The sequence below is a fragment of the Seriola lalandi genome, unplaced genomic scaffold, assembly GCF_002814215.2.
Source record: "Seriola lalandi dorsalis isolate HSWRI2012SDOR001 ecotype SW California unplaced genomic scaffold, Sedor1 jcf7180002054821, whole genome shotgun sequence".
Lineage (NCBI taxonomy): Eukaryota > Metazoa > Chordata > Actinopteri > Carangiformes > Carangidae > Seriola > Seriola lalandi.
In genome coordinates this window covers 61014-75912 of record NW_019525374.1, presented here as the reverse complement: position 1 = coordinate 75912, position 14899 = coordinate 61014, and the positions used below count along the sequence as shown (strand labels likewise).

Genomic DNA, 14899 nt, shown 5'->3' with positions numbered 1-14899 from the left:
GTGTCCAGTCCAGATTTCATCATATATGGAGTCATAGTTAGAAATACCTGGAAAGCAGGGTTTAAAATGTTTTGTAGCGCGTGCGACATCGTGGTGGAAGCGCAGGAGTCGAGCTGCCGCAGCAATGAAATAAAATATCAGCACCTCAAATAATCCGGTTGATGTTTATCTACATTTTAAGAGCTGGAAGAATCTCTTATTTCTTTAGAGTCAGACGATCACACTGATGAACGAGTGGATGCGATCAGGACTGAAGCTCCACACATCTCTGCTACGTTAGCCACTACTTGCATAAAACACGCTAATCTCCGACCAAACTGTCAGCGATCAGTTGCATTATGGGTGATGCGGGTCATCATGAGTCTGATGTTATAAGAGATTAATGATAAACCGGTGAAATACTCTTAATAACATCCTTCATTCTGTCTCTCACTTTTACTTACAGTCCAAAATCACAAGGCTTTAAACTCTTTGTCTCCGGCTGTGCTAACAGCCTTGTTGAGGTGCTCTGAGCTAAATGCTAACATGAGCATGCTAACATGCTGATGTTGAGAAGGTAGAGGCTAATGTTTGTCATGTTAACCATCTTAGTTAGCATGCTAACATTTGCTAATTAGCAGAGCTGAGGATGATGATGAACCAAATTGTGGCAGTGACACAAACTGAAGACAATGACGATTAAAACATATTATAATAATTATAATTATTATGATTATTGTATAATTACTTATTGAATAGCCAACATTTTAACCTCACTTGATCTTTCAAGTCCCTAAAAATGTTCAGATGTCCCAATCATGTAATCAATAATCAATAATCTTAAAGAGGACGATCTGAAAGTAAAGGTTTCTGAGCAGTGGTCGGGCCTTTCATCATTTAGCCCACCGTTGCCACGGTTACCTGAGGTCTAATATAGTTGAGACTGACATGAGCTGTGATTTAAAGTGACAGAAGCACAGACGTGTCAGACGGACGTTCACTGGAATATTCTTCATGTGTCAACGATGGTTGGTGGTTAATTAGTGCGGCGAGATAAAAGGTTTGGAGACGTAACTTTGGGCTCTGGGAAATTGCGATGAACGTTTTTCACTATTTTCTGATCTGAGTTTAGAAACTTAATTCATCATCACAGCTGATAAATAAAATTTTTCACTTTTTAACTTTTGAAACAAAAAGTGTTTAAAACCGTGTCTCTGTCGTGATCAGCCCTCACTCAGGCCGCCTCCCGTCAGCTGTTAAACAGACGTGTTGGGGCTGCACTCACGCTGTGTAAAGGCCACGCACTGATGGATGTCCGCAGAGAGAAAGAGCAGCAGGCAGACGGGCGGAGATAGGAGGCAGACAGAGGAGCGGAGGGCAGCGAGGTGGAGGAGAGAAAGGCGGGAGGAGACAAGAGGCTCTGGTTTCACACGATTAGATTTTCAGGCTATTTTCGGGGTCTCCTCCACAGCCTTACAGGGGCTTCTGACAATGAGACGAGGAGGGAGCAGGGATCAGGTCTCTCTCAATAACAAGAGGAGACGGATGAGAGGAGACCGGCCGGTGTGATTGGATGACAGAAACGAGATGGAGAGAAGAAGAGAAGATGGAAATACATGACGTGAAGTGACAGGGAGGGAAAATGAAGGACTGAGCTGAGCTGCTCTCAGATCAGATTCAAGCTTCACCTTCATCCGTTCACATGGGAAGTAAAGTAGAAAACAAAGGAAACATTTAGACAGAATTTTAACTTTGCAACTTTCACAGATTCAAATGATTTAACTTCTACCAAAATAAGGGTTAGGGTTGTTAAAGGCCTTTGACTCGATATGATAACGACATTAAAAGTAATGAACACATATCGTGACCTCAGGTTGATCACAGGTGTCATGACTTACAGCCTCACACTGCTGAGTGGACATGTGCATTTACTGAAGTACTGCATTAATTAATCCGAACATAATCTGGTTCAGTGAATATCCAGATTGGAGGAGCTACAATTATTTTGATAAAGACAAAATGTGTCACGTTGTTGTGCATCGTTAGCACCATCAGTGTCGTGGCGCTACAGAGACGCTCCGACCTACAGATCATGTCCGGACGTGAAGGAAACGTGTGTTTGGTACAAGACCAACAGAAATCACATCATCACCATCATCTTTTTATAATGTTTTTCCGAGAAAATGAAATGTAAAAATGAACATTCCAATCCACAATCCGCAATATCTGCCTAAATAATCGCAGCATGAAGTCAAGCTACTTGTTCTTTACTTGAAAATACTGATCGTGCAGTTAGCCGAGCTTTTTGTTTTTGGCAAAGTTATTTAAAGGGTGAGAGGAGAAAAGTAGCACCAGTTCCAAGGTATCAGACAGTCGATATAAGACAGGATTCCTACAATTAGTCGGGATTTGCTTCTGTAAAACCAAATTGGGAAAAATCCTGTTTTATACTTTTCTGATTAAGATTAAGAGGGAAGTTTCTGTAACACAGTGTGGGCTGTTAGCTCCTGCTCCAACCAGATGTCCTGGATTAATACAGAGCGGAGAGTTGGTAAATGTGGGTATTCAGCGAGCTGGCACGGCAGCTAGCAGCTAGCAGCGGGTGCTCCTGTTAGCACCGGAGCCTCCGAGTGAGATGTTCCGGTTGGTAAATGTGTGTTTTTAAAACGTATTCAGCCGTTCATCAACGCAGCTAATGCTAGTTAGCATGGCACTGCAGCCTGATTCAGCGCTGTTCTTTGGTATGAAACTGTGAGATAACCACACCCCCTCATTTGAATATGCCCGATGGAAATAAATAAAAAGAGCTGGGAAATAAATGTGGCATTAGGAAATTATTGACATTTTCAGCTCATGTCTGACGCAGTGTGTTTCCGCGGAGCACCTACATAAGCAGCTCTGACCACTGACATCTACAGAGAAGAAAGATCCTTCTTGTGACTTATAAAATACAATAGCTGAGTTTTTAATGAGGACGTTCAGTTCATCCCGACTGAGCCGCAGGAGGAGGGTTCGTCCTCTCAGGAGCAGGAGTGCGGGTGGATGTCTGGGGTAAGTGACAGAGAAGCCAACAGCCTCCATTTCCATTAGTGCTAAATTACAGATCTAGTTGTTTCCCCACAACTTATTCAGAAATTCTGGAGCCATGAAATAAAGCAGCATCGTTCAATCCCCCAGGGACCATGAACGCAGCAGATTTAACACAAGTCTCGACATTAATTCTTGAGACGCCTCGTGGTGGACGACGGGGACAGTCTGAGAATCACTAGCTGATGTTGATTGACACGAAGCAATTAAAGACAGGAACTGAAGTGTTTCCCTGCAGCTCTCGACAGTTCGCGGTCGACAGCGGTTTCTTTAACCCGAGGTCACGGAGAGCGACGACAGCACAGACACTAATGGAGGACGGATGGGTGGAAAAACAAAGAGGTGGAGAGGACGGTATGAAAATGGGCAGAAAGAGACGAAGAGCAGGACACAGCGTAAACACACCCGACCCTGAAGTCACCTCCCAAAGTCTCACAGCAAATACTCTCATTAAACTCTTTATCTTTGTTATATTATATGTTTACATGGACCTCAGTGACGTGTCTGTTCTAGTTTATTGGCTTTTTATTCTTTTGTTTTGTTTATCATATCCTTCTATTGTCTTCTATATTTTCTTGTGTAGAAGGAAAATTAAATTAGATTTAGTTGCTTGTTGTATAAACATATTTAACATAAACATCAATGCACCGGCTTAAAAACAATAAAAGGTTCCACATTTTACGCTTTCAAAGTTTTGATATCCATAAGAAAAATATATTATAAAATAAATAAAATTTATAATATAATAATATATTTGTGGTGTTTAAGTAACAAAAACCATCAACGAAGTTTTACATCTCCTCTCAGGCTTCTCTCTGGAGCTTCAGTGTTTGTGTTGGTCTCTGAGTCTCTCTTCTGATTGGCTGACTGTTTTCTGAGTGACTCACGGTCGGGCCAATCACAGGTAACAGACTGTAGCTTGGTCAAATGTGACTTAAAATGCTCTGATATTTCAGACAGATAAATTTTACTCTCTGGTCTTTAATGTTTCTGTCCTTAAGAAAGCTGTGCAATGATTAACAGGCTTCTCCACGTCCAACGATTGTGCAGCATTTCCTCATTTTTCATAAAGTTGAACGCATGGCTGAGGGCGATGACTGCTTCGTTGTGACATCACAAAGTTCCAGAAGTCCTGACGGCTGGTTTTAAGGCTCAGTTTCTGAATACAGGCTGTGTGCATTTCTCTGTGGACTGAGGCTTTGATACTTTCACAGTATTAATATAGAAGCTAGACCTGATCTATAATCACACTACACATGGACATCCTTGAATGATTAAAAAATCTTTGTCGTTGTTTGATCAGATTTTTTAAATCCATGACCTTTGATCTCACATCTGTGAACCTGAAATTATAAATTATTTCTATCAGTTTCTCTCTAGTTGAGGTGGAGTAAAATAATTGGAAAGCGCCTCTGTTCATTGTGTATGGGACACGCGTGACTCACTGGTCGAGGTAAGAGGGAGGTAGAGTAGAAAAGTGAAAGGTTGGAGAACAGCTTTGCAGAGGAGAGCAACAGGGAAGAAAATGTGAAGCACTGGAGGTAATTCTGGAAATCTTTTCAGCTGTGAAAAAACATATCTGTGCAGGGAGAGATTATTATTATTATTGTTCCCACTTTGTGCTGCAGGTACGACCAGGAATGAGCTGCTGCTTCTCAGTTTTCTTTCTCCTCCAGGGGTTTTTAGTGTCAGAGGGCTGACAAATTATAACTCTAAATATCACGTTCATCATGACACGTTTAAAAAGTCTTGAATCTAAAGGTCAGTAAATGTGAGGGGTTCAGCCTCTGGGAGCAGGAAATAACATCCCCATTCTTAATCCACCTCCTGAACATCAGCCAGATTACATCTGTGGTTTTTAACCATCAATAGGTTGTTTTTTAAATGTGTGCTTAAAAATATACTGAGTGAATAAAATGAAAAGCAAAATGTTGCTGAAGTTTTCATGTTTGGCTGAGGTGGAAAAGTTGATGCATCAATGAAAACATAATCTGATGGAAACAAATAAATAATATAAATAAATAGTGACGTACGTGAGAAGATTGGATGTAAATGTCACTTCACTGAAAAGATGAAAACAGATCTGTGTGGAGCAATGAGGAGGAGGAGGCTGGATCCTTCCTCACATTTATACATGAAACAAACTGAAATGTCGGATCATGTTTTCTGCAGTGGATGAAATTTCTTTTTCTCTGGAACTTAAAGGGTTAACCAAAAGGTTTTGGATGAAAACCTGCTTTTATGAAAAATAAGACACTGAAATGTGGACAGTGTTTCAGAGTCACTTACACTGAAGAGATAAAAACCCCCAAGATGCACTGGGGCAGTTTGCAGCTGAGTGTGAAGAGGCTGCGAGGAGAATCAGCACCTCCGACTCTGAGGTCATGGTCCTCTGTCGGAAAATGGTGGATTTAAATATCTTGGGGTTTCGTTCACGAGGGGGAGGGTGGAGCGGGTGACTGACAGGTGGTCGAGTGCAGCATTGGCAGTGATTTGGTTGTTGTACTGGACAGAAGAGGAAGCAAAGTTTTCAACCCTCGGCTATGGTCGTGAGCTCTGGGTGGAGGCTCTGACATCCAGAGGGAGCTAGTTGAGGTGGTTCAGGCGTCTGAGGAGGATCCTACTGGGCGTCTTCCAGTGGAGGTTTTTCAGGCTGACTCCATTCTCTCACAGTCAGTCGCCACTCTCCTCCTCCACACTGGTGACCTCCGACGACCTCTGGCCCAGTGACCCTTCAAAATAAAACTCTCCGATGCAGCCGAGCAAACAGCACAACCTAAGCAGAAAGATCCAGAAACAAACGCCCACAACACAAAGACTCTGCAGCAGATCCATCAGAGCTGCGCCTCGTGACGGACAGAGAGACGACGAGGAGTGGGTCAAACCAGCCTGACCTGACCGAGGATCAATGTGTGTGTGTGTGTGTGTGTGAGCCTCTCTCTCTCTCTCGCTCGTCCATCAGCTGTGTGGCTTGTGTGTTTTGGAGAGGTTACAACAGAGGAAGCTGGTGGAGCTTTGTGTCATTCATCAAATGGATCTGAAGGTTGACTCACCTCTGACGCACACGAACCTCCCCGATAACAGCAGCTATCAGCCCACAGATTCAGCAAACAATATTTATAATGAAAACAAAGTGTGTTCCATCACATCACGGCCCGTATTATTCTCTTCACGTAGAAATAAGGGTTCTATCAGGCTTCAGATGCTCAGATGCCGCTCTACCTGAGACCCTGACAACCCGCCGTGATAGAGGAGTGGTGAAGGGAAACATGGGGAAAAAAGGGGCGTAGGGCGTGGACTACATGTTCTGTTTCTACAGCTGGACCTCATGCCCTCACTCATCTAGTATCACAACAGGTGAGGTCTGATTCATCTTAAAATCCCACAACAAACACACCTCCGCCTGCACCAACAGTCCAGGTTACAGTGAACACGCTCAGTGTCTCTGTGCTGCAGCAGCTGAGGGAGGAGTTTCCTGTTCTTGAACGGAGCCACGTGCCTCCCACCTGCATCTTATTAATAGACTCTGTAACGTAACGCACCGTCAGGACGATTCCTGTGACATCTCCTCCTGTAGCCAATGGAAACACAGAGCTGATCTCTGGCTTCTGCTGCAAGCGGCGGCGAGACGAGGAGGTCGAGCGCTGCCGTTTTCTCTCCCTCCGTGTTTCCTCTCCTGGATCCTGAGGAGAAGCAGAGGGGAAACATCTGCTTCTCCCCCTCCAGAGGCCAAACGCACCAACCAGACTGATGTGTCTTTTCCAGTCTCAGTGATTTGAAGCAGCCTGCTCGGGGTTTTACCACCGTGATTCAAAAGCCACATTTACATCAGCCTCTTTTTTTCCCCGCTGTGTCTGGAGAGAACTGTCCTCTTTTTCTCTGATATTCACAGTGAGGACACTGTTAACCAAGATTTCATGAACCAGCATCACAAGTTTCCTGCTTCCCTCTCGATTTGTCTCTGACATCCTGACGTCTCCAGCAGGAGAAAAGTTGCCCGTCACTGGATGTTGAGGCTTCGTGTTAAGAGGCCGTTCAGACCGCATTAAAAACATGCAAGGGGCTGCGTAGGTTGTTGTTTCAGGTACCAGTGAGAAACAATCCAGGAAGTCCAGCTGGAGCGACAGATCCATGGATTTGAATCCTGGTCAGTAACCAGAAGTCTGCAGAGGTTTATAAAACTCACACACAGGATTTACAGCTGTGTAAAGTTATTGTTTAACTATTGTATACTTGGTCTGTGATATATACTGTATTGTGAAGTCAACCAACCAAACCAGCTGACACTAGACTGACAGCTGACACTAGACTGAAACCAACTGACACTAAACTGAAACCAGCTGACACTAGACTGAAACCAGCTTATACCACACTGAAACCAGCTGATACTAGACTGAAACCAGCTGACACTAGACTGAAACCAGCTGACACTAGACTGAAACCAGCTGACACTAGACTGAAACCAGCTGATACCAGACTGACAGCTGACACTAGACTGAAACCAGCTGACACTAGACTGAAACCAGCTGATACCAGACTGACAGCTGACACTAGACTGAAACCAGCTGATACCAGACTGAAACCAGCTGATACTAGACTGAAACCAGCTGACACTAGACTGAAACCAGCTGACACTAGACTGAAACCAGCTTATACTAGACTGACAGCTGACACTAGACTGAAACCAGCTGACACTAGACTGACAGCTGACACTAAACTGAAATAGTAAAATGTAAAAATGTAAATATCACACTTGGTCCAGTCAGATACCAGGTATCCTCCTCCTACTTTACATCCCTGGCCTTATCTGTCGCTTTTATTGTGAAAGAACAAACAAGGAAGTCAAAAAAATGGAATAACGTTTTTTTTACAAGACTAATGATCAGAGCAGAGCAGTGATGTAATACGGTGACTTTTCAAAGTGTGACAGATTCACTTTAAACGATCTTTTTTAAGGTAGAAGATCTGATCTCATCTGGTTTGTGTTTTATGAATCAAACTGATTGATGACGCTTGAATCCAGCTCTCCTTTCTTCTCCCCCACGTCAGTGTTTCCTGTGACAGCAGAGGAGGTTTTGCTGGAGGTCAGAGGGCAGGACTGTAAAGATAAACTGATACTTTGAGGTAAAAAATGATGCATGAATCTCTGCAGAACTCTTTACTGTAACGAGACGCAGACCGGTGAGTGGGGAGTGAGGCACGCCAGCCGCCAGTTTCCCACATGATTCTGTAATGATGAAAGATTTTTAATACCTCACTGCTGAGAAACATCAGCTCAGAAAAACACACAATAAAAAAGATTCAATGACTCTCAGTACTGTAAAAACTTCTCTGGTAAAATAATAAGTTGTTGGGCTGTAGAAACAGGAACTATCAACATATAAAGTAAAAACTCAGAAGTAATAAAGCTTCACACAAACTGAAAAAACAATGGAATCCAACCTCAATTATAAACTGAATTTCATGTGTCTACAAAACACAGATTTGACTTAAAGCTCCATCCAGTGTAAAGGTCTGTGTCCATGTGTAGTGTGATTATAGATCAGGTCTAGGTTCTATATTAATACTGTGAAAGTATCAAAGCCTCAGTCCACAGAGAAATGCACACAGCCTGTATTCAGAAACTGAGCCTTAAAACCAGCCGTCAGGACTTCTGGAACTTTGTGATGTCACAACAAAGCAGTCACCGCTCTCAGCCACGCCCTCAGCCAATCAGAAGAGAGACTCGGAGCCTCCTCTCTTCTGATTGGCTCACCGACCTGTTGTTACTAGAGCTCCAGAGAGAAGCCTGAGAAAGGAGATGTAAAACTACACTGAGATGGTTTTTATATCTTCTGATGGATCAACACTTCAAATAAAACACAGAAGAAGAAGAGACATGGATCTTTAACATTTTAGATGTTGGAAAAACTCAAAGACTAAACTTAGTTATATAAAAAAATATATAAATAATCTAACTTTTCCTTTTTGCAGTTAGGAAACAGGAAGCTGTTGTGCTGCTAAAGAAAAATGACCGTGATCAACCTCAGGATTCTTTTCTTTTCACTGGAGTGTATCTCCAAAGAGGGGTAACCCTCCACCCCTCCACCTTTGCTGTGCACAACACTTTAAATTATTACAGTTTGTTTCTCAGTCCTGTAACTATTCATCACAATAACTTACAGATATCAGACGTGAAATATCATGTTTTTGTCACAAATTTAGCTTCAAGCTCTTGACAATTAGCAAAACCTACGGTACAACACCCCGGGTTCAAACAGTGGTTAATGAATTACACCTGATTCTGGTCCTGAATCTCCTGATCTGCTTTAGAATCAAGGTGACTTTTGACATTCAGCTTGATGGGAGTCATGGTGTCTAATTAACAACCTGAACAAGTAATGATGACACATTTCTGTGTGACATCAGTCAGGACTCACACTGTGTGACAGAAATAAACAGACAGAGAATACTGTCTGTTCCTTCCATCCACCTGAGGCTCCATATTCTGCTTTTGTCTCTTTGTTTTCTCTTGACGTCGCCTTTCTACTTTCTTTTAAGCATTTTGAGGATTTAGCTTTTTTCCTGTGAATACAAATTAGCTGAATTTGTAAATGGACAGATGTGATCAGGGTTTGTAGAAAGTCTAAACTATGAATCGGGGGATAAAAGATAGATAAAACATACAGTCTTAGCCCAGAATAAAGGCTTCACAGGAGCTAGACACAGATGGAAATGAACCTCCTCTTACTCATCCATCCTCAGCCCTGAGTCACTGCCACTTCACAAACTACATGAATTACTGTAAAGTACAACACAATCACAGACAGAGATGACTATTAAAAGCCAAGACAAACCAATGGGAGTACGTGTTTTATGTGTTTGAGTACGGTGGAGGATGGTCTGACCTTTTCTTCATGATTTGCTGTGATGATGCTATGATGACTCAACCCAGGTCTGTGTTTAACACAAGCTAAAGACATTTTCACGTTTTATTCTACAATGTAAAATACTTCAGTAAATACTCCGGCCCTGAAGCTTTTTTACGTCTCGGTTGCTAACGAGTGTCTGAACGAGACGTGGAGGTTGTCGGGGATGTTAAACACCGTCACGTTGAAGATGAAAACAGATCGACTCACCTGTCCACCTTTACAGTTACAAGCCAGTATGTTCAGTTCACCATTCAAAACACTGCACACTATACACCACAAAAACCCATCAGCACACAGACCTCCAGACCAACGCACAACCATTAAAAACATCAGTTGTTACTGTGACTCACAGATTTATTTAATGCTCCTTTATTTCATATTTCAACACAAAGAAATCCTGATTGTCACGACAGCAGCTCAGACAGGTGATGCCTAGAATCACTGCTACTGGCCAAAAAACATCTGGTTTAGGAGTGAGGCGAATGTGGTTGAAAAGGAAAGTTCAGATTCGACCTTTCTCTCTGCAGCGTTTCACTGACAGCTCGGTCCTGACTGTATCTACATGTTGTTGGGCCTTTGAATCACCAGGTTCCAGCTGTGGCTTACTCTGCCTCTGTGTTTTTAACAGCTGCAGACAAATGAGCTTTGACTTCCTGCTGCGCTGATATCAGAGTAGAACATACTGTACATTCTTGAAAGGTTGCAAAGAAAACTGGCATCAGGTTGAGGGTGCAGCGTTACAGATATGAGTTGTAAGATAAGCGCTCCACAGATGGGAAGTAACTGCACAATGAGGCCGACAGAAGCCGACGACACCAGAGGGTCGGGTCTGAGGTTCAAGGTCCAGATTTATCAGAGACCTCAGAACCTCGGGTCAAAGTAACATCAGATATTAAAGTGATGCTAAAAACTCTGATGTGAGAATTCATTATTATTAAATACAGACGCAGATTATAAAAGTAAAAACTAGAGTCATATAAAATATTAACCATTTGTGTGGAGTCTTGAGTAATTGTTCAAAAGTGTTTTCTGAGTCACACTGAATCTGAAATCTAAGTTTGTCCTTGAGTCCAGGGGAAAGTTTTTACCAAATGTGAAGGGATTCCCTCAAGGCGTTACAGAGATATCACGTTGACTAGGCCAAAACTACATTTTGTAAGGTCACAGTGACCTTGACCTTTGACCTTTAGCCAACAAATCCTGATCAGTTCATCCTTGAGTCTAAGTGAATGTTTGTGCCAAATTGTAAGAAGTTCCGTCGAGGTGTTTCTGAGATGTCGTGTCCACGAGAAGGAGACAGATGGACAACCTGAAAACAAAATGGCTGCTGCTCTGAAGAAAGTTAAATAAATAAAAATGATTGTGTTTTTGGGTTTAATCTAAATTTTAGTCTTAGCTCTCATGGAGCCGATGGGTGGGGGTAACACAGATGTGGTGAATGAAACTCCAGATGTTCAACATCCACATTGCTGCTTTCTCACATCCAACACACCCAACAGTCTCACAGCAGGGACTCTACAACTCCAGCTGTGATGTCACTGACTGAGCTGTTTCCAGATGTGCAGCAGATGTGAAACCTCAAAGAACAGTTTCCAGCTCCATGTGAGTTCAGGTGGATTTACCCTCTGACACACAGAGACACTGGGACATGAACAACCAGCAAACAGAGAGCTAAACCTTTACCTTCTGCTTCTGTCACCGCCTTGGAACCAGAACCGCCAGCTGACCCTCAGAGTCCAGCAGACGACCACCTGCGGGTCTTCAGACCGGATCACACCGGCGTTTATTAACAGCAAAATATCAAACCTAAATCTGTTCATTTCAATGGAATCTGTGGATTTGCTCACAGAGTTTTTGAGCTTTGTGAATTCATACTGGAGATCTACTGAAACCACCTCAACAGAACACGGAGGAAACTATTCTACAAAACCCCAAGGACCAACATCTGGTTCCAGAGGTGAGGAGGACTCAATAAAACACACATCCATTTTTCAAAAAGATAATTATAATGGTATCATGCTGCTCCTGATCACAGACCTGATACACTATATCAATAAAGTTGTATTCAGGAGTAAATTATTGACTGGTTAGCAGCTAAGCTACGTAGCTTGCTAACTTGTAGTTACATACTTTATGTTACCACCTTTCACACAAACTCAAGACACGGTCCAGCAGCTAATCACAGCCTTGTAAAAATCACGTAAAAACGTTTCACTGACCGTGGAAGGTTCGATTCCACATCCTCTTGGTGACGACTTTGCCCGGAGGTCGACCGCCGGACGCAGACATGCTCTCGTTCAGAGCGTGGGTGTAGAGCATCAGACCGTCGTAGAAACCTCCTGCTATGATGTTCATCTGGGAGACAGACACAGAACACACTTTATTCTTCTTTCTCTGTCATTCATTCACTTTCTCGGCAGCTCATACTTTTCTATCTTCTCTCATTTTCCCTGTTAAGATCTTGATCATCAGAAGAGCACACACACAGAGACACACACAGAGACACACACAGAGACACACACAGAGACACACACAGAGACACACAGAGACACACACAGAGACACACAGACACACACAGAGACACACACACAGACACAGACACACAGAGACACACAGACACACAGAGACACACAGAGACACACAGAGACACACACACAGACATACAGACACACAGACACACAGAGACACACACACAGACACACAGAGACACACACACAGACACACAGACACACACAGACACACAGACACACACAGACACACAGCGACACACAGAGACACACACACAGAGACACACACAGAGACACACAGCGACACACAGAGACACACACACAGAGACACACAGAAACACACACACACAGAGACACACACACAGACACACAGAGACACACACAGAGACACACACAGAGACACACAGAGACACACAGACACACAGAGACACAGAGACACACAGAGACACACAGACACACAGAGACACACACACACAGAGACACACAGAGACACACAGACACACAGAGACACACAGACACACAGAGACACACAGACACACAGAGACACACAGAGACACAGAGACACACAGAACATCATGGTTCCCACTTCCTGCTTGGCGGTGAACACAGCTGACTGCTGCTGTTAAAGCCTCAAACTCACACTGATTGCACTTTAATTGCATGTGAAACGAGGATCGTCACCGGCTCCTACTGCTGCCACTCTACACTGGAAGAACCAAATGCTACACTTAGGGAGGATTATGCGTAATCATGAGTTGATTTCCCTCTGATGGCGGCCGCCTGTAATGATGGTGATCTGGGTGTTGCTGGAGAGTTTGAATAAACAGCAGGAACGTACTCTGGGCCTTTGATTCAGAGAGGATAAAGGATTGATTGATTTGGATTGAAGATCGACATTCTGATCTGATCTGATATTCCCAAAAATCTCAACGTTCCCCGCAGTTCAGATCTGACCTCGTGACCTGAGCACAGCGATGGGTCTTTATCTGGTCGACGACACTGGGTAAACTCAGAGCTTAAATAATCTATATTCTCCGGCCTGGAGCTGTGAGAGAACGGCATGAAGCTCCGGTTAATGGTTTAAAAATAAACGGCTGGAAATGACATGCTGGTCGATCGTCTGAATAGGTTTCATGAGGACGGCCCGGAGAGACGGACACAGAAAACACACCACGACAACCAGAAACAGATTCTTCTCTTGAGTTTCTCCAAAGAGGAAAACTAAATAAAGGAGAGAGGACTTCTTTCAGGGCGAGAAACAGCGTCTGATGAATATCACACTGCACAGAGGTCAAAGGTCAGCACTAAAAGTAAAGTGCCTCATAAACTGTGACATCATGTCATTTTTTGTCTTTACAGCCATCTGCGTTTCTTTTCTCCTTTTTGTTGTATCCTGTTACTCCATGTGTGTGTGTGTGTGTGTGTGTGTGTGTGTGTGTGTGTGAACTACATTAGCGTCCCTCAGCTGTCTGTCTGCTGCTGATTAGCTGGCTTCACAGAGCTGCCAGACAACATGCCAACTTAACACACACACATATGGTGGCTGATAAGGGACAAACTGCAGCCCCCTGATACGTTTGGACGCCTCGCAGCATCAGGGGAAATGACTGCAGCTCACATGTAGCAGCTTGGACGCAGCACAGAGACGACACACAGGAGGAACCTGCTGATTCAATCCATCAAAAGGAAAAAGAAACGCAGGAGTCATCCTGGAAGGTGACCGTTTCTTGAGTGATCCAATAAAAATATAACATATTTCAGGTAAAACACTCAGAGAAACCAAATCCTGCAAGGTTTGGATGGCGGGGCTTGGTGAGCTGAGCACATGTTCATTGGCACATCTGGCCCCTGGTTTCTGTGTGTTGTTTCAAAGCTTAGACTTTAAACTGTCAGTAATGTGTTTGACATTTCACACACGCACGCACGCACGCACGCACGCACGCACACAGACACCTCGTCTGTCAGGGCTCTATCAGAGGAGCTGTGAGGTTTCTGAACTCAGAGACCTGCTGTCTGTAGAAAAAAACGCAGGTGAACACAGTGTTGTTTATATGTAACATAATAATAATAATAATAATCATCAATAAAGTGTCCGTGCTGATGTGGTTGATGAAGGGACTGGACCTACGATGGAGCTGCTTGAAGATTTGATGTCGAACACTGCGAGTCTCCTGTGACTTTTACTTCACAACCCCTCACACTGATGAATCCAGCTGTTAAATATTTCCCACCTGCTCTTTGTGTTTAACACAGTAAAATGTGAACAATGGAGAACGATGCATCTCACCTCCTCTGCAGGGTTTTATTGTGAAGGGCTGTTATTATTTTACGACCTGTCGTCTTTACTCCAGGTGATAACATCAGCAGCAGTTAGCAGCATCTCTGCCTCTGTGTCTGTGTGTGTGTGTGTGTGTG

The 14899-nt window shown here is 43.5% G+C and overlaps 1 protein-coding gene across 1 annotated transcript in view; it reads right to left on the bottom strand.

The window, feature by feature from the left end:
* The window catches only part of LOC111669801 (atrial natriuretic peptide receptor 1-like), a 33864-nt gene extending 21517 nt beyond the window's left edge, over positions 1 to 12347 (bottom strand). The window contains exon 1 of the mRNA XM_023426250.2: positions 12197 to 12347. Within this exon, the coding sequence (XP_023282018.2) occupies positions 12197 to 12332 (136 nt within the window). The 5' untranslated portion in view covers positions 12333 to 12347. The remainder of the gene's footprint in view (positions 1 to 12196) is intronic.
* Between the last annotated feature and the right edge of the window lie 2552 nt (positions 12348 to 14899).